This window comes from Salvelinus alpinus, chromosome 36, assembly GCF_045679555.1.
Source record: "Salvelinus alpinus chromosome 36, SLU_Salpinus.1, whole genome shotgun sequence".
Taxonomy (NCBI): Eukaryota; Metazoa; Chordata; class Actinopteri; order Salmoniformes; family Salmonidae; genus Salvelinus; species Salvelinus alpinus.
This window is the reverse complement of record NC_092121.1, coordinates 11,113,203-11,136,396: the sequence shown is the minus strand read 5'-3', so window position 1 is coordinate 11,136,396 and position 23,194 is coordinate 11,113,203. Positions and strand designations below refer to the sequence as shown.

At 38.6% G+C, this 23,194-nt stretch overlaps 2 protein-coding genes across 2 annotated transcripts; one reads left to right on the top strand and one right to left on the bottom strand.

Moving 5' to 3' along the window:
* Positions 1 to 3,653: 3,653 nt before the first annotated feature.
* LOC139565360 (hemoglobin subunit alpha) lies at positions 3,654 to 4,614 on the bottom strand. The gene is made up of 3 exons (XM_071385632.1): positions 4,352 to 4,614; positions 3,951 to 4,158; positions 3,654 to 3,841 (listed from the first exon to the last, which is right to left on the bottom strand). The coding sequence occupies exons 1-3, from the start codon at positions 4,444 to 4,446 to the stop codon at positions 3,713 to 3,715; spliced, it is 432 nt and encodes a 143-aa protein (XP_071241733.1). The 5' UTR covers positions 4,447 to 4,614; the 3' UTR covers positions 3,654 to 3,712.
* A 770-nt stretch (positions 4,615 to 5,384) lies between these two features.
* Positions 5,385 to 6,387, top strand: LOC139565357 (hemoglobin subunit beta-1-like). The gene is made up of 3 exons (XM_071385628.1): positions 5,385 to 5,631; positions 5,858 to 6,080; positions 6,191 to 6,387. The coding sequence occupies exons 1-3, from the start codon at positions 5,540 to 5,542 to the stop codon at positions 6,317 to 6,319; spliced, it is 444 nt and encodes a 147-aa protein (XP_071241729.1). The 5' UTR covers positions 5,385 to 5,539; the 3' UTR covers positions 6,320 to 6,387.
* Positions 6,388 to 23,194: the final 16,807 nt, after the last annotated feature.

Below are 23,194 nucleotides of genomic sequence, written 5' to 3'. Positions count from 1 at the left end.
CAAAATAGAGCTGCAAGTATTATTGCGGCCTCCGGAGTGGCGCAGCGGTCTAAGGCACAGCGCAGTGCTAGAGGCGAGGTGAAGGTCGAGAGCCATGCGAACTCGGATCTGTAGTATGGAAGTTGCAGTGATGGGACAAGACTGCTACTACCAATTTGATATAACGGAATTGGAGGGTAAAAAAGGCCTATATATATTATTTATTGCATCAATTCACTGTCCATCAACTCCTGGCTGAACACTATGTCACAGCCACTAACAACTAACAACGCATATACCTGGAATCCCTACATCATAAAGTAACATGATATAGTGGTCTCGTCGCTGTAGCACATTTAGAGATCGATTGATAGACAGTAATCTTAAATAATTCATATATTTCAAACGAAAACCACTTTCTGTTTGTCATAGATGGACCAGATTAAAATGAGATGAAAGTCGAATTCCTAATTAGTTCAGGAAGAGTTCTGTGAGACATTCACAGCAATGGGGGAATACATTTGGATCAAGAGAGACCTTTAGAAAATATGCACATTTTCTCTAACATTGTATATACAAATATGTATTGTACAGTTAAAAGGAAGGTGAAATCTTATAGTTAGTCATTTTAAATTTGATTATACTATATTTAGAAAGCATATAAGTAATTTGAAGTCTTATTCATACTGTTTTGTTGAACAGGAAATACATCATATAAATATTTAATGTTTTCATATTTGTATCATATTTGTACTTTGTACTTGAGCTTGTGTTCTCAAAAGTGACTACACCTCAGCAATTTATAACTACGTTTAACAGAAAGGGGAGATGTTAACATTTCTTGGAGTATACAGTATTACTATTGTTTTTGGCCCTCTCATGATAAATCATTATTTTGGGGGATTATGTAGATTACATTTTAGATTACATTTAGTTACATTTAAGAGTTTTTAAAATGTTTGCATTTGAAACATTCTTCTAGAATATTCAGATTGTGTATTACATATTATAATAAGGTGGTATTTATCCCAACAATGTGATTTGCATAGGCTTTTAGGGAACTCATACACTTCTCTAAGCCTCATTGAAGATAAAAAAAAGTGAATGTTCAACCTTAACATGTTATAACTACACAACAGAACAGATTAACAAGAATGACATTAACTCTCATGGTGGCTAAACATAATTATCGGAAAGCCACACCCCTAAACTACGTCTCCAATCTTCTGATCTGACCCACTGGGTAATTTAAGCAATAAGGGTGTGGTATATGGCCAATATACAGTTGAAGTCGGAAGTTTACATACACCTTAGCCAAATACATTTAAACTCAGTTTTCACAATTCGTGACGTTCAATCCTAGTAAAAATGCCATGTCTTAGGTCAGTTAGGATCACCACTTTATTTTAAGAATGTGAAATGTCAGAATAATAGTAGAGAGAATTATTTATTTCAGCTTTTATTTCTTTCATCACATTCCCAGTTTACATACACTCAATTCGTATTTGGTAGCATTGCCTTAAAATTGTTTAACTTGGGTCAAACGTTTCAGGTAGCCTTCCACAACCTTCCCACAATAAATTGGGTGAATTTTGGCCCATTCCTCCTGACAGAGCTGGTGTAACTGAGTCAAGTTTGTAGGCCTCCTTGCTCGCACACGCTTTTTCAGTTCTGCCCACACATTTTCTATAGGATTGAGGTCAGGGCTTTGTGATGGCCACTCCAATACCTTGACTTTGTTGTCCTTAAGCCATTTTGCCACAACTTTGGAAGTATGCTTGGGGTCATTGTCCATTTGGAAGACCTATTTGCGACCAAGCTTTAACTTCCTGACTGATGTCTTGAGATGTTGCTTCAATATATCCACATAATTTTCCTCCGTCATGATGTCATCTATTTTGTGAAGTGCACCAGTCCCTCCTGCAGCAAAGCACAACCACAACATGATGCTGCCACCCCCGTGCTTCACGGTTGGGATGGTGTTCTTTCGGCTTGCAAGCATCCCCCTTTTTCCTCCAAACATAACGATGGTCATTATGGCCAAACAGTTCTATTTTTGTTTCATCAGACCAGAGGACATTTCTCCAAAAAGTATGATCTTTGTCCCCATGTGCAGTTGCAAACCGTAGTCTGGCTTTTTTTATGGTGGTTTTGGAGCAGTGGCTTCTTCCTTGCTGAGCGACCTTTCAGGTTATGTTCGATATAGGACTTGTTTTAATGTGGATATTGATACTTTTGTTCCTGTTTCCTCCAACATCTTCACAAGGTCCTTTGCTTTTGTTCTGGGATTGATTTGCACTTTTCGCACCAAAGTACGTTAATCTCTAAGAGACAGAACGCGTCTCCTTCCTGAGCGGTATGGTGTTTATACTTGCGTACTATTGTTTGTACAGATGAACGTGGTACCTTCAGGCATTTGGAAATTGCTACCAAGGATATTTTTTTTTCTGAGGTCTTGGCTGATTTCTTTTGATTTTCCTATGATGTCAAGCAAAGAGGCACTGAGTTTGAATGTAGGCCTTGAAATACATCCACAGGTACACCTCCAATTGACTCAAATGATGTCAATTAGCCTCTCAGAAGCTTCTAAAGCCATGTCATCATTTTCTGTAATTTTCCAGGCACAGTCAACTTAGTGTATGTAAACTTCTGACCTACTGGAATTGTGCTACAGTGAATTATAAGTGAAATAATCTGTTTGTAAACAATTGTTGAAAAAATGACTTGTGCCATGCAAAAAGTAGATGTCCTAACCGACTTGCCAAAACTATAGTTTGTTAACAAGAAATGTGTGGATTGGTTGAAAAACGAGTTTTAATGACTCCAACCTAAGTGTATGTAAACTTCCGACTTCAACTGTACAACGGCTATGTCCTGTTCCCTGTTCTTATGCATTGCGGAGTGCCTGGATACAGCCTTTAGCGTGGTGTATTGGCCATATACCACAAACCCCGAGGTGCCTTATTGCTATTATTAACTGGTTACCAACGTAATTAGAGCAGTAAAAATAAATGTTTTGTCATAGTGGTATAGGGTCTGATATACCACGGCTGTTATCCAATCAGCATTCAGGGCTTGAACCACCCATTTTATAAATCTCAATAGCCCAGCACCAATAACCCAGCATCAGGCAACACTGCTCTTTTTAAAGAAAACAACCTAACTAAATACCAAACGCCGGCAGCCCAGCAGTTGTGCCAACCAAACAACACGTAATTTTTTTAGATTGCGCAGGACTTTCAGTTAAGCAACGTGTTCGCTTTCAAAGTCGAGTCCACTTCCCAATTTTGGACCAAATTCACTACATTGAAAATACTAAATACCATTCTCTGAATTATCTTGTTACAAATTACACGTTGATTTTACCCCAATACAAGTGACAAAATACTCAAAATTGTGCCTATGCTGACTCTAGTAGTATCCCATTCAGCAACTACTCCACATTCATCAAAATAATTGTTACACGTATTAGATAGGCTAGACAAAATGATGGGAAACAACATAGAGCTAGTAAAAATAAAAGCACCATTATTTTATTATGTCTTCATTCCTTTGTCATTCCATTTTTTTTAAATGTGTGAATCTACTGTATTTAGTCTGTTGTATTGCTAACATTCAAATATGACCTTGATGGTGAAATATGGTGGAATAAGGACACAAAAACAGAACATAACTTAATTCATTGCCCGTTTATTTTATTGTGATAACAACAGCTCAGGAACTGAACTACAATTTATCTGTATTTGTCAGCCAGGGCAGCGGACAAAGCTGCAAGGAATTTATCCACAGCAATGTGCACTTCGGGAGTGAAATCCCCAGGGAAGTGAATAGCCAGGGTCACAAGGATGTTGTGGGACAGAATCTGAAAAGTATATTTTAAAAGTTAATATTAACGAATTAAGCCATAGCAACAGACAGAGTTGATGTCGAGAGTGATCAATATAAAGACAATAGGTTATCTGGGGGCCAACCTTGAAGTTTCCAGGGTCAACGCGCAGCTTGAAGGCGTGCAGATCGCTGAGAGCACTCAGTCCACCCACGAGGTTGTCCATCAGTCCGACAGCATTACCAATTGCACCCATGATGACGCCTCCATGCTTCTTGACTGGGGCAGAGCCGGGGCTCAGGTCTGCCCAGTGGGAGAAGTAGGTCTTAGTCTGGGGGTAAGCCGTCAGCATCCTGCAAATGAGTTTGTATACCATTTTAGGCGTATTTAGATGCCTTAACTTTTAAGCATTATGCGTATCTTACTCCTCCCATCGTCTGTCTACAATGTAATGAAAGTAGTTGACTTAATGTTAAAATGCACATAGGCCGCTGTCAGCAGGTTAAACACAACCATTCTCATCATTCTTTCATTAACAAGGCTTACCTTCCCAAAGCCTCAGCGCCGATGACATCTGCCTTTCCACTAATCTTGCCCCAGAAGGCCTTGACCACAGATTTGTCCTTTGCTGTCAGACTCATTTTGCTCCTTATTGATTGACGTGTGTTAAAGCTACGAGAAATGAACTGAAGATGACTGCCTATACAACTAGGTCCTTTATATTAAAGTAGAGCGGCAGACACGCCCAGCTACTAGGGTACACTCCCCCTACACTGCAACCATCTTGGTCAAAATCCAAGAGTAAGAAACGTTATCTTGGCTTTTATCAAATGTTAAGTTAGAATTTCTATATTAGGCCCTCCCATAAGATGTCAGAGGGCTATGTTTGTAATAATATACATTATTAACGTTTTTCTGAAACATTTTTGCCTATGTTTTCGTCTTCTGACTGTACTGTGAAACAATGTATGGAAATAAATTGTACCAGAGCTGTCAACAATTTTACAATTTGTTTGATAAATATAATACATAATAATAATAATAATTTATTTCGTTGCATAAACGAAATATTTCTGTATAATCAATCATATATTTCCAATAGGCTAATTCTAAAGCTGCTTTTGCCAAAATAGATAAATATTTCATTGCTAGTTAATTAGCTATTTAAAATGACGATGCACCTTAGTAAATTAAATTGTACAAATCAAATCCACCTTCAAGACCTGCATTCAATTTAGAAAATATTTATTCAAGGTGACATATTTGACATTTGTTCAATTAAAGTTGTATAATCCCCAATTAAAAGGTTGCTTGGACTTCGAATGATGATCGGAAAAAAGTCAGAGGAAGACAGAGGTCATGCGAGGAACTGGGTACACACCTATCTGCAAATATTACAGGACATTCCTGCTTATCATTTGTAATGTCTTGAAATGAATCACTTAAAATGGGCGGGACCCGTCTGAATACCCCGATAAAAAAGGAAGGCAAAATATTGTCGTTGATAAGAAACTGTGCAAAATTGTAGGCCGGAATTAGCTTGAATTATCAAGTACAAGAGCTGAAGCGCTCATTAAACACTTGGCCAATACTGATCTTTTCCAGAGCCAATCACATGCGCCGCCTCCAGTGGGCGGAGAGCACTCATAAATATAAGTTGCATGCAGCGTCTCCCTACACAACACATTCATTGTTCAATCTTGTTGCAAAACCGGAAAACAAAACACTGACAACATGGTTGACTGGACAGACGCCGAGAAGAGCACCATCAGTGCTGTCTGGGGCAAAGTAGATATCAATGAGGTCGGACCACTGGCTCTGGCAAGGTAGGTCATGGCTTCAGCCTCATTCAAATATATCATCTAATATAATTTATAGTGGAGATGATCATGAGTAATTATAACACTATTATACTTGTCCTGTTATCTTATCACTACTATTAATATTGAGTTGATATTAAGTTTGAATGGCGCATATTAGATTATTAACTAGGCATATAATTGAAATAGATTTGAAAATAATCCACATATTTCGGTGTTCTTGCAATGACAGAGTCCTGATCGTCTACCCCTGGACTCAGCGTTATTTCGGCTCTTTCGGAGATGTGTCCACTCCCGCAGCAATCATGGGCAACCCCAAAGTTGCTGCTCACGGCAAGGTCGTGTGTGGAGCTCTGGATAAAGCTGTGAAGAACATGGGCAACATCTTGGCCACATACAAGTCACTGAGCGAGACCCACGCTAACAAACTCTTCGTCGACCCTGAAAATTTCAGGGTATGCCTTCTGTCTCGCGCAATATGTTTTAGGCTACACGTCTAATTACAAAGGTAAAACAAAAACAGCAGTCTAATTTAACATCTTCCTCCTTTGTCTTTTGTCTACAGGTGTTGGCTGACGTCCTCACAATTGTCATTGCCGCCAAGTTCGGAGCCGCTTTCACTCCTGAAATCCAGGCAACCTGGCAGAAGTTCATGAAAGTGGTTGTCGCAGCAATGGGCAGTCGGTACTTCTAAATGCACCCCAGACAAGTTATTATGTTCTGACATCCCTGCCTGAGTGAAAATAAAGACATCGAAACAAACTGCTCTATTCGTATTTGTACAAACAACATTAGTGTTAGGATTGGGGGGAAGCAATTTTGGGGGAAAGTTCCACCACAAAATCCATAACATCAATATTTAGGCAATATAGAGATGGGCATTGACCGATGGGGAACGGATGGTTTAGGGTCATGGACTATTGTGTGAATTAAGGGCGGCTGCACTGTAAACCCGTATTAGTTATCATTACTCTACAGTTTTGTGGAAACCCACTGCACTTGGATTCTAGAGTACAGTTACTTACAACGTTATAGTTTGAGTAAAGCCAGCTCTAAGTGTCTCATGATCCCAAATGGGCCACAATTTAAAGTTGATTAAACACAAAACGTTTTAGTAAGTAGAGAAATATTTTAAGTACATTGTGCTCAACATAGTTTGCTAATGAAGTAGATTAGTAGTGTAACACACACTTAAATACTTTTTGTCCACTAAGGGTAATTTCAGAGTTACCTAAACATAGTAGTTTGAGCTACATCTACTAAATATTTGGGGTCTGGGCAACATGTGGAAGTATATTTTTTTGAGTACAGAACACTTAAAAGATGTCTGTCCATTAACTTGCTTTTACTCCCTACAATAAGTTGTTGTAAAGTTCTGTTTGTACTCAAAACATTAAAGCCATAACAACTTGTCACTTAACTTGGTTCTATCATGTCACTGTGAATTCAATTATTTAAGTATCCAAACTGTGTAACTTTTGCACAACTTACTTACAATTCCAAGTAATATTACTATTGTATATGTTAATATCACTTGATTAATAACTTAAATCATTCATGTTGTATCACTGTAATTAATTACTCTATTCTTTGGAGTCCATTCAACAAATACCGAATCAACATGTTCAAGTTTGCATACAACTTTTGAGTAAATTAAACATAAAACAGTAAAAAAAAATGGTATCACATTTTAGTCCTGTGTAACTTTATATTTTTTGTTAAGTAACTCAAATAATTTAACATTTTAGGTCAAAAACTACTCTTAAAATCCAAGTTCTTTCAGTCAACTAGTCTAAAGCAAGTTAGATTTACAACAGTTAAAAAAAATATATATAATAATTCTTTAAAACACTGCGTATTCAGAGACACATCTCTAATTACATGAATGCACCAAACATGATTCATCTATTTTAGCATCCATCAATAGATGAATTCCATTTCTGTACAGCATGACTCATTTGAACATAACTTTTAAAAGACTCCGATAACAAATCTCCAACTTTCAATCAATTCAATACTGTGTAACACTGCAACATTCCCCATCAACTTAACTATTAAAACATAAGCACAGTATAATGACCCTTCCTTCTGTAATTAACACTTTCAACTGATGTGGTAGCTTCCATTCAATTAAAAGCTGTGCTGAAGGTTTTAAAATTAAAATAATGAATTAGTGACGTGCCGACATCCATTTCAGTCTAACAACTTGACTACATTCAACTGTTTAAAATGAAGATTAATGTTGACAATTTACATTTCTTCCTCCATGACAATTTTCACTCCATTATGTTACAAAACAAAGTAATACTTGCAGATTAAAAAATGTATTTATGCACGCAATGTTTCAGTCCTAAACCTTCAATCCTGACTAAGGTGTACATATAAACGTTCTAAATGCAAGTAGACAGTGTGTGCGAACGCTGTTTCCCCAACGTTCTTATATGTACCGGTGAACAACACTACACAGGTCTGCAAACGACCACTCCTTACAACTCCATGAAGATTCCCTATCCATTTTCATCCTCTGGGACCTCGGCCATTTTTCATACGATGACGTCAGCAATGTGAGATTTGTGGCCATTGCCTCTAAAGCTTCCTATATACAAGGATTTGTAAGCTAACTTCACAATGCCAATGTTCAGGTTTCCCAAACAGAAACCCTTTCAATTAAACTCTACACCAACTGAAGTCAAGTTACTCTTGTATCTCTGTACATGTTAAGATTAAAGGCCAATAGTATTGCATGACTTTCTCATTTCTGTGACTGGTTTGACTAAAGGCACAGATCAAATCAAATGCAGGCAGACATTTTATTTTCCATTTGCATACAAAACATTTAGTCGTCTTCAGTTTTTTTTAATCCCTAAATCTCTTTTCCTTATAGGATAACGTAGCTATTTACAATTGTTTAGCGCCATAAATGTTTTTTGGTATTGGTATTTTACAGTTGATTTTTCAAAGCAAGGACCTTTGGCTTCATTCTGTTTCCATCCAAGTTTAACAACACTTTTTGTATAAACCCAAACATGTTCTTCGTGCAATTCGGGTATCCATGTTGGAGTGAGTACATTAGCCCGTACAAACATACAGGTGCATCAGGCCAGCACTGGAAATCCTTCATAATCACATTCTCCTCAAGGACCACGTAGACTCTTCCTGGATAGAATGGCACAGCAGCTACGTCTCCATCATCATCAATGACTGAGATGATGGCGGCTGGTCTCTTGATGGCTGCAGGGTCTTGGGATGTTCCCTCGTGAAAAAGAACATGAAAATGTTATTATCATGTCACAATAAACTCTTATGAAGACACAAGTAATTTCTCCCTTCTTTATTTTGGGTCAAATAATATTTTAACAACCTCGCTCAAACAACCCACTGTGCAAGTTGTGAACACTCCAGAGTCATCCTCTTGGAGTATTGCTGGAAGACATCCGAGGACAACAGTTCATCTGTGTTCACATCACGTGGTTACTACAGAGAAACATTACAAACATGAACTATATATGTACCGGTTTTCTTCCTTCCGGTTTTCAACATGTTTAATGAACAAAGAGACGATAACGTGAACACTATACAAAATACAAAAACAACAAACGTGAAAACCGAGACAGTCCTATCTGGTGCAGAACACAAAGACAGGAAACAACCACCCACAAACCCCAACACAAAACAAGCCACCTAAATATGATTCCCAATCAGAGACAACACATAACACCTGCCTCTGATTGAGAACCATATTAGGCCAAACATAGAAACAGACAAACTAGACACACAACATAGAATGCCCACCCAGCTCACGTCCTGAAGAAAACACTAAAACAAGTAAAACACACAAGAACTATGGTCAGAACGTGACAATATATTTGTGTAAGGGTATCACTGATCTTAAAATGTAACATTTCAATTAATTTTGCTTACTGATTTAATTTCTATACCTGGCTGTACAAATTCAGAATGGCAGCTATCTTCTGTCCATTTCTTCCCCTGCTTCTCTGGATAGGTCTAGCAAGTGTTCTGTGTGTTGGTCCAACATGGAATAAAACAAATCCAGGAGCAGGCTTAACATTAACTCTCAAAGGAAATGCATTTGACACATTAGTCAAAACACCATTTACATTGTCCCCATAGCTCTGTGGACAAGTAATGCATTTGACATAAACTAGAGGCGTCTCTGTTCTGCAAAGTAACGTTAGCTAGGCTAGCTAATTGTTGAGACAGCCTGCCAACCAGTTAAAACATCAAATAAATACGCACATGTCACGGCAGATGGATTTTAACATCCAATTATCAACGTTAACGTTACACGGAACCCAAACCGTGATTTTGTCCCCCTACACCAAACGCGATCACGACACACAGGTTAAAATATCAAAACAAACTCTGAACCAATTACATTAATTGGGGACAGGTCGACAAGCATTAAACATTTATGGAAATTTAGCTAGCTAGCTAATTTGTCCTATTTAGCTAGCTTGCTGTTGTTAGCTAATTTGTCCTGGGATATAAACATTGAGTTGTTATTTTACCTGAAATGCCCAAGGTCCTCTACTCCGACAATTAATCCACACATAAAACGGTCAACCAAATTGTTTCTAGTCATCGCTCTTCCTTCCAGGCTTTTTCTTCTCTTGACTTTATATTATGATTGGCAACTTTCATAAATTAGGTCTTCAGTCACCCACGTGGGTATAACCAATGAGGAGATGGCACGTGGGTACCTGCTTCTACAAACCAATGAGGAGATGGGAGAGGCAGGACTTGCAGTGCGATCTGAGTCAGAAATAGAACTGATTTCTATTTTAGCCCTTGGCAACGCAGACGCTCGTTGGCGTGCGAACAGTGTGGGTGCAATAATTGAATAACATAGATTTCTAAATATATTTTGCAACACTCGCGCACGCGACGCCAGCGGTGTAGTCAGCCTGTTATACGTGCATTGATCCGTCAGAGTTGGCTAGCTAGCTAACTTTACCCGTTAGTCATGCTTGCTAAAGCTAGCCACAGAGTTTTCACAATGTTCCGCAACTAACATTATAACAATCATGTAATGTATTACACATAACTTTCTTAATTTTTTACCATTCGGGTCATTTTGTATTTAACTAGGCTAGGTTATGAAAACCAGCAGCACTTCTCCTTAAAACCTCACTAGGGTATGTGGGACGCCACCTCGTCAACAGCCAGTGAAACTGCAGGGCGCCAAATTCAAAACAACAGAAATCCCATAATTAAAATTCCTCAAACATACAAGTATTTTACAACATTTTAAAGATACACTTGTTGTGAATCCAGCCACAGTGTCCGATTTCAAAAAGGCTTTATGACGAAAGCACACCAAACGATTATGTTAGGTCAGAGCCAAGTCACAGAAAAACACAGCCATTTTTCCAGCCAAAGAGAGGAGTCACAAAAAGCAGAAATAGAGATAAAATTAATCACTAACCTTTGATGATCTTCATCAGATGACACTCATAGGACTTCATGTTACACAATACATGTATGTTTTGTTCGGTAAAGTTCATATTTATATCCAAAAATCTCAGTTTACATTGGCGCGTTATGTTCAGTAGTTCCAAAACATCAGTGATTTTGCAGAGAGCCACATCAATTTACAGAAATACTCATAATAAACATTGCTAAAAGATACAACCGTTATGCATGGAATTTTAGATCCACTTCTCCTTAATGCAACCACTGTGTCAGATTTCAAAAAAACTTTACGGAAAAAGCACACCATGCAATAATCTGAGTACAGCGCTCAGACACAAAACCAAGCCATACAGATATCCGCAATGTGTAGTCAACAGAAGTCAGAAATAGCATTATAAATATTCACTTACCTTTGATGATCTTCATCAGAATGCACTCCCAGGAATCCCAGTTCCACAATAAATGTTTGATTTGTTCGATGAAGTCCATCATTTATGTTCAAATACCTCCTTTTTGTTCACGCGTTTAGCCCAGTAATCAAAATTCATGAGGCGCGATCACTAGGTGCAGACGAAAAGTCAAAAAGTTCCGTTACAGTCCGTAGAAACATGTCAAACGATGTATAGAATCAATCTTTAGGATGTTTTTAACATAACTCTTCAATAATGTTCCAACCGGAGAATTCCTTTGTCTTTAGAATTGCAAAGGAACGCAAGCTAACTCTCACGTGAACGCGCATGGTCAGCTCATGGCACTCTGGGAGAGACCTTACTCAATCCCCTCTCATTCGCCCCCACTTCACAGTAGAAGCCTCAAACAAGGTTCTAAAGACTGTTGACATTAGTAGAAGCCTTAGGAAGTGCAATATGACCCCATAGACACTGTATATTCGATAGGCAATGAGTTGATAAACTAAAAAACCTCAGTTTTCCCACTTCCTGGTTGGATCTTTTCTCAGGTTTTTGCCTGCCATATGAGTTCTGTTACACTCACAGACATCCTTCAAACAGTTCTAGAAACTTCAGAGTGTTTTCTATCCAAATCTACTAATGATATGCATATTCTAGCTTTTACGGCTGAGTAGCAGGCAGGTTAATTTGGGCACGCTTTTCATCCAAAATTCCGAATGCTGCCCCCTACCCTAGTGAAGCTAAATTAATTGGCCAACATGAACTGCTGAAAAGTTAACCGACTTCATCTAATGTTAACGTTACCTACGCTACGTCGTCAGGCTCCGGAAATTTCCTCCCTAACTTAAATAATGAGACTACATTAGATTTCCGTGCTCACAATTGGCTCCTTAATGCAATGTAGCTTTAAATTATATATACTTAATTGTACAAACCTTGGCGGGAAGTAAGCCGCCTGTGTGTGAGGTATACTACTGCACACACACTTGGAGAAAGTGCAGTATGATCACAGAGGAGATGTTGCCTTTGGCCGATGATCCTTCCAGATGCCCGCCCAAAATGTCAAATTAACCAGCTTTTTATGACATCAGCTAACTGTTTAGAGGTTATATGACTTGAACATAAACATTACTCTTAATTCAGGGCGTCATACGCCACATTTTCTTGTAGACAGACATCCACAGTAACACTTTACACACAACTAATCTAATAATTACCAATGAACAATTAACACCAGGTTTATCACTTTTATGCCCAGATGCAAGCTACATTTAATCAACACTAGACCACTTCCTCGATCAGATGCAAAACAGTTTTAAAATCTAAATTGAATTGGACACCAGGAGCTTAAGGACCATGTCCTGCACACATTGAACGTGTATTGTAATTGCGCCATAATTTGGGGAATATAGGCCTCCTGACAACATTTTGAGTTGGCCTCCATCTTCACCCTGTCACCGTTCAAATAGGTTTGGCCCTAACCAATTGGGGCATTACTACATTTAGCAATCTGTATTATTCTCACCGTTAGGCTTTGAGGTGCCTACATAATTCTGCCTACATCATGCCAGAGAGTAAGCATGTCTACCAGCTATACACCACACGCACTGACAGAGTACAATGTTATAGAGGGCCAGACTAGGATCAGCACACAAGTCACTGCAGAGGACAGTACATCAGCACAATTTACTCTGTCTGATGGCAGACTATAGGGAGGACAAATTGTGTAAGGCATAAAAAATTGACAAAAGAGTAGAGGGCATGAGAAGATCTCACCAACCATTTGACACCCTTTCATTTCTTATCTGGCTGTATCCACATGTGGCTGGTGTGTGTTGTGGGAGGAGACAATAGGAGGCAAGTAAGATGACAAGGCATAAGAGGGGAATGAACGATAGGCAGGAAGAGAGACTGACTTAGACCTCACTAGCCACCCCTTTCCTAACTGTTCCATTTCCCTAGTTTCAAAATGATGTGTATGGTGTGTCTTAGAAGTTGGGCCTACTAACAATGATGTTCAGATGCACCAGTTAACCCTGCTGTGGAAAACAATTTTATGCTGTGCAACGAACAGGCAGATGCCACACAACATGCCAAAATCAATTATCATTGGAGCTCTGCTGTTAACACTGCCTGAAGTAGTACCTGGAGACCATGAGCTCCCTTAACACCACAATATTATAACACAGACAGATGACTGAGTATATTACTGTATAGACTGGTATATGAATGTGCTCAGTATTAATACTGTAAGTAGAGGTTATCATGATGACATGTTCTCTCAAAGTAAACCAGGGAGCAAAGTTCAAAGCCAACCCATTTAGCGGTTCATCATGCTTTGCTTTGTAAACGTCTAAAGACTTCAAGTTAATTAATAAGAGTATTGACGTCTGATAATTCAAATACTGATTGTGAGTATTTGTTGGTTAGGCAATATAACCTATAACAAACATAATAGCTGAAGTAAATATTATTGTGTAAAACAAATGTAACTCCTTCAAAAGTACACATTCAATGTATTTTTTACAAAGTCTACAAAAGCACAGTCATAGTTTACTGGGCCTACCTCCTTGCTAAGACAACAACACACAAGCCAATCCCTCCCAGCGTGCTTCCATGTAGATAATTTAGGTTCATGTGTAAATTTCATGTTGAACTGTACAAATTAATATTATTTATTATTGGAGAATAACACAACAACATTTCAAACACATGAGATTCACAGTTGTCAGTCAATTTTTGTTCCTCTGGCTACATTTCAAGAGAACCCACGTGAAAGGAAATAACAAAAAAAGCATACACCAACTGTTTTTTGGTCCAACAATCACCAAGTTCTCTTTTCTAAGGTTGAAGAAAAAAATTGAAAAAAAATTCTGTTGTCTTACCACAGGCACATTTGACCTGAAAACAGGTTATAATTAGGTTACAGTTTATTTTTCAAGGCCAAAACTTGATTTGAGCTTTTCGCAATCAACGTTAAGGAACACTTGCTGAATGAATAGAAATGAGCTGGACATGGGTTTTGGGTAATCCAGATGTAGAGCATAAACCAGGCCAATTACAGCGAGAAAAGCATCTGGCCAGGATTGGAAGCTGTGCATCACCACTCTATCTTCGTGGATGATGGAGACTTGGTGTGGCTGAAGGGAGACTGCATCTTCATCATCAGAGATGATAGCAAGTATGCAGACTGGACCAATGAGGACAGCAGGATTTCTTGACTCACGTTCCTACAGTATGACAACCGGAAGAGTTTGAAATACAGATCAACCAATGCGGAAGATGTGTTGTGATTTCTGGGCACGTCAATATTAAAAGGAGCAGTCTTAAACTCTGTAATAACCCTGAAGTATATTAACCAACCTTGCAGGTTTTGAACACCTCTGAGTCGCTTTCACGAGGTAGTGCTGGGAGACAATGAAGGGCAGCCGTTCCACTGACATTCACATCCCTTGATTGCTAAAAGGACACAGACAGAACATTAATAAATCAACTTGCAGAGGACAAATGGGAAAAGTATATAGGCACTGTGATTTTAAACCAATATGGCTATCCATAGGCTCAATCACTAATCGAGACAACATCCCTTTTACTACCATTTCACCCCAAACAAATGTTATGTACACTGCAGGTGGGGTTTGGAAAATGGTATTTTTTAAAATAAAATAATAAATAGGGGAGTGTCCGCACAGAACCAAGGAAACTGACCAAATATGTAAATGAGAACGTCCCTGCACCTCCCGGGATAAAGCCAGCAAGTGTTCAGTGTGATGGTCTAGTGCAGCAAAGAACGATCGCTGCAGGTTATGATTAGTTATGCGATGAAACTCAGCACATATCTGTAGATTAAATATTTGTTTTAAAGACACAGAAGTCTTCTGTACTTAATGCGATTATACATTACCAGGCTCTTACTGAATGACAATAACTCAATACCCCCCCCCCCCCACACACACACATTCACCCTCTATTCCCACTATTTTAGACATTGTAACAGAATGTGTAGTAGTAACATAAGCTAGCTGAACATTAAAAATAGACTTCTAAGACAATTGCACACACTAAGGATAGGGGAGAGCAGAACAAAGGGCAACTGGACACACTAATGCTAGAACAGACACATATAGTCTGACAAATTCCACTCAGGACACATACCAGAGACACGTAGGCGCCTAGGGAAATTGGACACCTAGATATATAGCCTGCTGATTCCCTTAAGTGCATGAGACTAGACATGTAGGCGCCTAAGAGAACAGCCACCATTATAAACTAATTGAAAGCAGATGGCGTTATAGGGCGTGAACAAGTAGGAAGCTTGAACTAAAGGATGATGGTGGGGAATGACTTCAGAAAGGAAACTTCATTTGCATAGGGGAGGGACATAATACTATGTGTGTATAAATATAGGAAATGGACTTCTGGGGGGTGTGTTCCGCGGGGTGTGTTCCGCGGGGACATGCCAGTGGGCTGTACAGTTGTAATAAAGAGCATGTTTGATTTTAAAAGTTCTGGTAAGCGTTGTATTTGAAAATGATTTTCCACTACATATTTGGCGAGCTGAGCCAGGAGGGACAGGGACTGAGGAATGGCGTTCAGGGCTGGAGATAGTTTCTTTGGACAATCTGGCAAACAAGGGTGGCCGCCCAACTAGACGGTAAGCAAGTTCTTACAATAGTTGAAATGTTTGTGTAAGATTGCTTCAGAGATACTGTCTCAGCGAGAGGAGCGCCACGTAAGTCTCTCTTTCAAATTTCCTAAAATGAAACCAGTAAATACAAAAGAACTTTTAAATTCAATGAATTTGCATGTATGTGTAATTTGGGGAATTGTATTAAATATAAATGTATGCGCATGTATAGAGACTGAGTGAATAGGTGCTGTGAACTTTGCTTGTGTTAGATGTAGAGTGGGCATGCATGCGCTCGTTCAGATCAGACCGTTCGAATGTGTAGCTTAAATGATGCGGTTGTTTGTGCATCTGGCTGAGAAGGCTGGCTGTGTAAAATATAGGGACAATTCAAAAGTAAATAGAACAATTCACATATCTAAAGATATGGTAAAAAGAATAAGTGGTGGCATTTTGAACATTAGAGCAAAAGTAGCTTATACGGTCAAAGCATAAATCAGTAGGTTGTAGGAAAACGTTAGCCCGATTGTGCGGCGTTCAACTGCAAAAGTAGCTTATACGGTCAAAGCATAAATCAGTAGGTTGTAGGAAAACGTTAGCCCGATTGTGCGGCGTTCAACTGCAAAAGTAGCTTATACGGTCAAAGCATAAATCAGTAGGTTGTAGGAAAACGTTAGCCCGATTGTGCGGCGTTCAACTGCAAAAGTAGCTTATACGGTCAAAGCATAAATCAGTAGGTTGTAGGAAAACGTTAGCCCGATTGTGCGGCGTTCAACTGCAAAAGTAGCTTATACGGTCAAAGCATAAATCAGTAGGTTGTAGGAAAACGTTGGCCCGATTGTGCGGCGTTCAACTGCAAAAGTAACTTATACGGTCAAAACATAAATCAGTAGTTAAATAAATATTCATAGTTTCCGCTCTGAAAGGAGGACTGTACGGGTGAAATATGTAGGTGCAGGAAAAACGTTGGCCCGATTGTGCGGCGTTCAAATGCAAAAGAAATCCTGCGAATAAAAAACCGCTCTGTCTAGCTAACAAGGTTTTGTAATTCAGTAGGTCATGCCACAATACTACTCTAATAATAGAAGAAAAGATCAGTATTGGGGGGGTGAATAGGATATGAAGACAAGCTGATCCGATTAGACAGTAGTCTCGTCATATTGTAGAAATCTTAGCAGTCTAGGCTTATGTAGGAGGAAGTGAATTAAGTCAATAAAGAAAGACTAAGTTGTTTTGAGGTAAAAACAAAGGGATTGAATGAACGGATGAAACATAAAAGTATGAATGAAAATGTTGTAAATAATGAGTAGATCTGTGTAAAAAAATAATAAAAGGAACATTGGGAAGGAAAGACAAGTTGTGTGTGTGTGTTTAGGCAGAGCGTCCAGAGGAGGAGTGCGCAGTCTTCCTGTGACAGAGTAGAACGTGGAGGAAGGGTGCCTCTAAATACTAAGATAGAGGGAACGAAATTAAGAAACATCGAAGTAAAAATAAGTTGTAATCAAGGATAAAAACACTGATGTGATAAAGTAATAAGCGATCATAGTAGAATTACTAAAAACGGTGTCAAAACAAATAATAAATAAAAATACTTAAAAAGGCGTTAACCGAATAGTATAAATACGGATAGAAAAGTGTGTAACAAAACAGAAAGTAGGAGCGCCAATAAATTGAAATTATACTATAAAGTTAAAAATGAATCTAGGTAGGTTAAGATAAATAGTGAAATCCAGGACATAAGAATTTACGTACTGTGAAACAAAGAAAGAGGAAAAGACACTCTGTGTCTACAGAAGCTACGGTCTAAAAATAGCCTGCAGGGTAGACAGCGGTGCAAAATCGAGTGGCCAGGATAAAAAGGAGAACAGGGGTGGCTTGACTCACTAGTAAATTGACCATAGGATCAAACAATAAGAATATGGAGAAGAGGTAAGAAAGTAGAGACAAAATAAATAAATAAAGGTAATAGTAAGACGTTAGATAGAGATCTTAACGGAGCGGGCAGTGGACCTGTGTGGCTCAGTTGGTAGAGCATGGTGCTTGCAACGCCTGGGTTGAGTGTTCAATTCCCACGGGGGGACCAGGATGAATATGTATGAACTTTCCAATTTGTAAGTCGCTCTGGATAAGAGAGTCTGCTAAATGACTTAAATGTAATGTAAATGTAATCATAAAATTGATTAGAGCTATAAGAATAGAATAAACCAAACGGATAAAATGAATTAATAATGATATCTGTAAAGGGAAAAACACAGTGATATTTGAAGTACTGTACTAGAATAAGACATTAAGTCTTCTGTAGTATTCAGAAATAATGTCTGTACTATAAAGAGTAGGCTTTGATAAGAGAAATTAAGTGATGTGACAAATGAATTATTAATTGGAAAGGAGATTAGCTCTACCTCGGAAAAATAATAAATAAAAGGTGTATGGGAGTATTTAGGAAAAATAAATGAATAAATAGTGGCATGAAAACAAAAATGATTGTTTCTCCCTAGCATAGAGGGTTTTTAAAAAGCCATGGTGTCACTGAAAGACGCGCACATTAGTTCTACCGACTTCGGATTGAATATGAAAAAACTGGATAATGGGGGACGCCATTACCCGGTAACATTCTATCTTCAGAAAATACATTACTATAAAAGACAAATGTGGTTCCACTCGTCCTCGCAGACGTGCGGGTGATTAGTAGAACTATTGACAATATCTAAAAACAAATAAGAAAATAGCTCCCTGTTTTGAATATGGATATAGCGGGTTATGGGGAAAATTAGTGTAAGGTGACACTAGAACTTAGTGTGGTAGCAGGAAATGCCAATATACGAGAGTTTATTTCCTTGTCAAAATAACAAACAACTAATCGGTTTGAGGTTAGTGTGAATGGAATTTTTACTTGGCGGTGTATTGTCTCTGAGCGAACAATGAGTGGTTCATAGAGATTACAGTTTATATGTGGTCTAGAAGAAGTATTAGATCACGTTTTGACTTGACATATAGTAGAGTACAGATGGAATTTTATTTGTTAGACATTCTATACCGTCATTCTCTGAAAAATGTTCAGACGTTTATGGAATAAAAATTATTTGCAGATTAAAAGCTGACGTTGTGAAATTAACGATATGTATACTTTCTTTTCCAGAAAAAAAAGGGTTTAATCTTCTCTGGTCAAAATATCATTGGAGACTGTATTACTGTGGAAAGCAGTTAATTAAAGTCAGCTGCTATAAAAATATCTGGATAAGGCTAAAAAATGGAGTTCTGGATAAGTGAGTCCAGTCCCTGTGTGCTATTGGCTATGGTTTACTAGTAAGTGCACCATGTACTGGGAATGAATATACATTAGTAGGTTTATTGGAAGGGCTTTTTCCACTTCAGTTTCAATTTGGGTATGCAGAAGGATGGAAATGTTTTTTGAAAAATGTATTTAAGTTGTTCCTAAAGACAGGGGAGTGGAAACATTTTAATGGTGTCAAAATGCCCTGATTCCTAAGAATTTCCTGTGAAAGACTGATCACCTTTTACTAGAAATTGTTGGAACAGGTGGGATTTAATTTTTAAATGATTAAAAGACACAAGACTCTATTCAAAATGTATAATTACTTTGAAAATCTATTATGTCCCTGGGAAAATTATGAAGAGTTGTAGCCTTAAATTGAATAAGTTATTCAGATAGGTTTATTTTTTATTTTTGTTTTTTGCTATAACATGTGTTCATAGGTAAAATTATCAATTCCTTGGGGTTATGGTCTTTGGGTAATTACACAAATGTGCTTTGTTCATTCTGCATATAAAAAGTGATGTAAGTTACTCCAAAGGGTTTGTTGGAGTGTGGGTTTCTGTGAGGGTTTTGTTGATAACTACATCATCTGTAATTCATCTGAGAGATCACCAGTAGAATAAGGGAGTTGTCATGAAAGGTGACGTCAGAATGCTTTAGGGCATGGGAGAGAATATCACCACTAGTGGGTGTGGAGCTCATACCCGCCCTAATCGACTGAATAGTGAGGGACAACTGTGTCTGATGACCTGTGAACTGTATCAAATAATAGACATGTTGAAATGATATGGGCCAGGGTGAATTATGAATTAAAGGAATTGGGGTATTGAACTTTTATTACCAGGCCACTCATGTGAGAAAAACTGAGACAAAAGGGCTATTGGGAAAATAGATAATACTGGTAATAAAAGTGTTTAGTATAAATGTTAATTATTAAAGGGATGATGTGTATTGAATTGATCAGGTCAAATTTGAGTTAAAGTAAACACTAAGGATTGTTATCCTGAATATTGGGTTGGAAAATGTATAAACAATAAACATAACTGTTTAGTTATTTAGATATAGCACTGTTTGAATTTAATAGGCCTAGGGCCGCTCTGGAATCTAATCCTGGGACAAGGAGGTTGACAAGACTTCCAGAATATTTGATTATAGGTTTTTTGTTTCTTTTGTTTTATAATGTCATTGGAATTGTAATGATAAATTGTATTGTTTGATTGACTATAAAGGTAGTCTGTTGTGCGATGATACCCAAGAATGTAGAAGAAAGAGACCAACAATAACATTGGCATAGATTGAAAAGGATGGACGTTTTCCCCAGGTTTAATTACATTACAAATAGTGGTAATATTGCAACTGTGCAATTATTGTAATTTCTTTTTCTCTTTTTCTCGTTTGGTCAATTTATTTGTGTTTTGAGGAACATAAGGTTGTGAATATGTTCCTAAGGGGGGACTGATATCTATTTTAAATTGATTAGAAAAGATTTGAGAATGTTTTAAGAATGTATTTTACAGCAGTTGCTGTAGGGACCATCATTTGATTATCATTATGAATATTTCTGTGGCAGGAGGCCAGGTATTGAGGCAGAATGTTTACATAAGGCTGTTATTTAAATATTAAGATTTAGTGATCTTGCTATAAGAAGAAAGTCTGTTGTCAGGAAATAACCCATGTGTTAGTGTGTATGTCCTCAGGAAAAAAAAAAAAAAGAACAGCCAGAAATGGAAGGGCTTGGGCTGCATTCTGGAGACTGAGTGTACATCAAGATACACCAGGCTGGGGGTATACTTCTTACAACACTGCAGTGGTAAAGATTTTCATGTCTCTCTTTGGTGGGTGCATAAGTCTCACGAGAAGTGAGGTCCAGCTGAATAATGGGTGAGCTTGAAAACACCATGACAGAGGACGTGGAATCAGAGAGAGAGAGAGAGAGAGAGAGACTAGATTTCACTATAGACATACTGGGTTGAGTTTTGGGGCTACTTTAGACATACTGGGTTGTGTTTGGGGGCTACTTGTTTCATTTTTTAATGCATCATGTGAAAAAGAATAGATGATAGGATATTATACTCTAAACAAACATGTTAAAGGGATTGATATGAAAGCATATACAGTGTTGAATTAATTCAAGAAGAGATAATGTTAATTGTAGGTTATGCACATGATTATCAGTTGAAATGGAGCAAATGGGAAACTAAGTAAAAAATGACATGATTTGGGAACACCTCTCAGAACCTGGGGCCAAAAGGGGAAGACTGGGTGGAAGCATGAGGAAGCTTTTTAGGGCTTTTATTTTTGTGGAGTCCAGCAGAAAAGTATCCTGGAGGCATAGAGTCAGGTGAAGAGAGAGTGGGAATTGTCATGGTCTCAGATTTCAGTTTTCATTAATATATTTATGCATAACACATAACATTGTCAATACTGTTATGTTTGGTCTGTTGTTTTTCAAGTCTTATGTTTAGGAAACCAGAAGGAGAGGGGTTTGCCAGATTCAGATGGAATGTCAGTTTGTTGTGTGATGAGTGATGGAAGTAAGAGGATGTATGGTGCAATCATAGAACAGAGGCCATAAGTCTCTAAGTATGAATGCCTCACAGAAAGAAGGCAGAAACCTGAACCAGGACGAGAGGTTCCGCGTCTGATGATCCAAGGGGACCAGAAGGACCTCTCCCAGTGATACCAGGAGATCTAGTCCACGTTCGAGTGTTCCGGAGGAAGTGGGATCAACCGAGGAGAGAAGGACCCTATGAGGTGGCCAAAGCAACAAGAACGGCCGTCCAAGTGAAAGGAAGCCAGACGTGGTACCATCTGAACCACTGCAGCTGAGTCCCAACAGAGAGAATGATACAACCACATAGAGATGAGGACACAGAGGATGCTGATTCACCAGGAGGGAGCCCGGAGGGAGCAGGAGCAGCGGAAACGATTGAGACGCCAGGGAGGAGCCAAGAAAACAGCAAATCAAGTGAAGGCCAAAATACGACAAGTGCACCGACTAATGCACCCAGAAGAGGAGGAGAGGCCTCACAAGGCACAGAATGAGAACATCTTTTCCCTAAAAATTGAAACCTTCCAGATGGAAGTTAAGTCCGGCCTGAGGAGGGAGCTTCAGGTGAAGAAAGAGGAGGAAAAGTCCCGCAAGCTGAAGAACATGGGGATTTCCCCACAATTGACTTTCAAACTTTTGAATGGTCTTCTTTACAGACAATTGATGTTAGAACCACAAAAGAATAATGACATTGACATAACAGAAGTAACAGTGAATGCTAGTATAGAAACAACAGACTAATGCACAATCAAGATGTATGGTGGAAGCTGGAAGAGTAGAAAGGAATCAGCCGAACAATCCAAAAAGACTGACAAGGTTTGAATCTCTGTTCCACCTCAACTTATAACAGAAGCTGGAGAACTGAAGTCTATCTCAATCATAAGGATCAAACCCTTACCGGAGATGGCACTCTGTGGATGGACACATCACCAAACAAAGGGACAAGTCGTTTGGGATCCGAAAGGATGTGACCTGACATTAATCAAAGAAAAAGACGAGAGGGTGCTCATCATGAATCAGATTGAACCAGTTGAAGGTGAAGAATTAATAGTTGAAATAACAAGAACAACAGTGACCGAAGGGAGTAGCACCATGGTCATTAAGATTGATCCTACCCCTGCACCTGAACAGGAAGAACCTGTGACAACGACAAGGGTGGCGGCTGCTGTGACGACCACAGTAGCTACCACTGAGATGACATCGACCTCCCTTACCAAGCAGATCACTGTACCCACAAAGCAACCTGAGACATCAGAGTCAGGAGAGTTTTT

Bases quoted from the DNA above. Each gene is read 5' to 3' on its own strand.
- LOC139565360 (XM_071385632.1), bottom strand. From the start codon at position 4,446: ATGAGTCTGACAGCAAAGGACAAATCTGTGGTCAAGGCCTTCTGGGGC. The intron at 4,159-4,351 runs GTAAGCCTTGTT...ACTCATTTGCAG, and splicing joins GGCGCTGAGGCTTTGGGAAG to GATGCTGACGGCTTACCCCC. The intron at 3,842-3,950 runs GTTGGCCCCCAG...TATACTTTTCAG, and splicing joins TTGACCCTGGAAACTTCAAG to ATTCTGTCCCACAACATCCT.
- LOC139565357 (XM_071385628.1), top strand. From the start codon at position 5,540: ATGGTTGACTGGACAGACGCCGAGAAGAGCACCATCAGTGCTGTCTGG. The intron at 5,632-5,857 runs GTAGGTCATGGC...TTGCAATGACAG, and splicing joins GGACCACTGGCTCTGGCAAG to AGTCCTGATCGTCTACCCCT. The intron at 6,081-6,190 runs GTATGCCTTCTG...TTTTGTCTACAG, and splicing joins TCGACCCTGAAAATTTCAGG to GTGTTGGCTGACGTCCTCAC.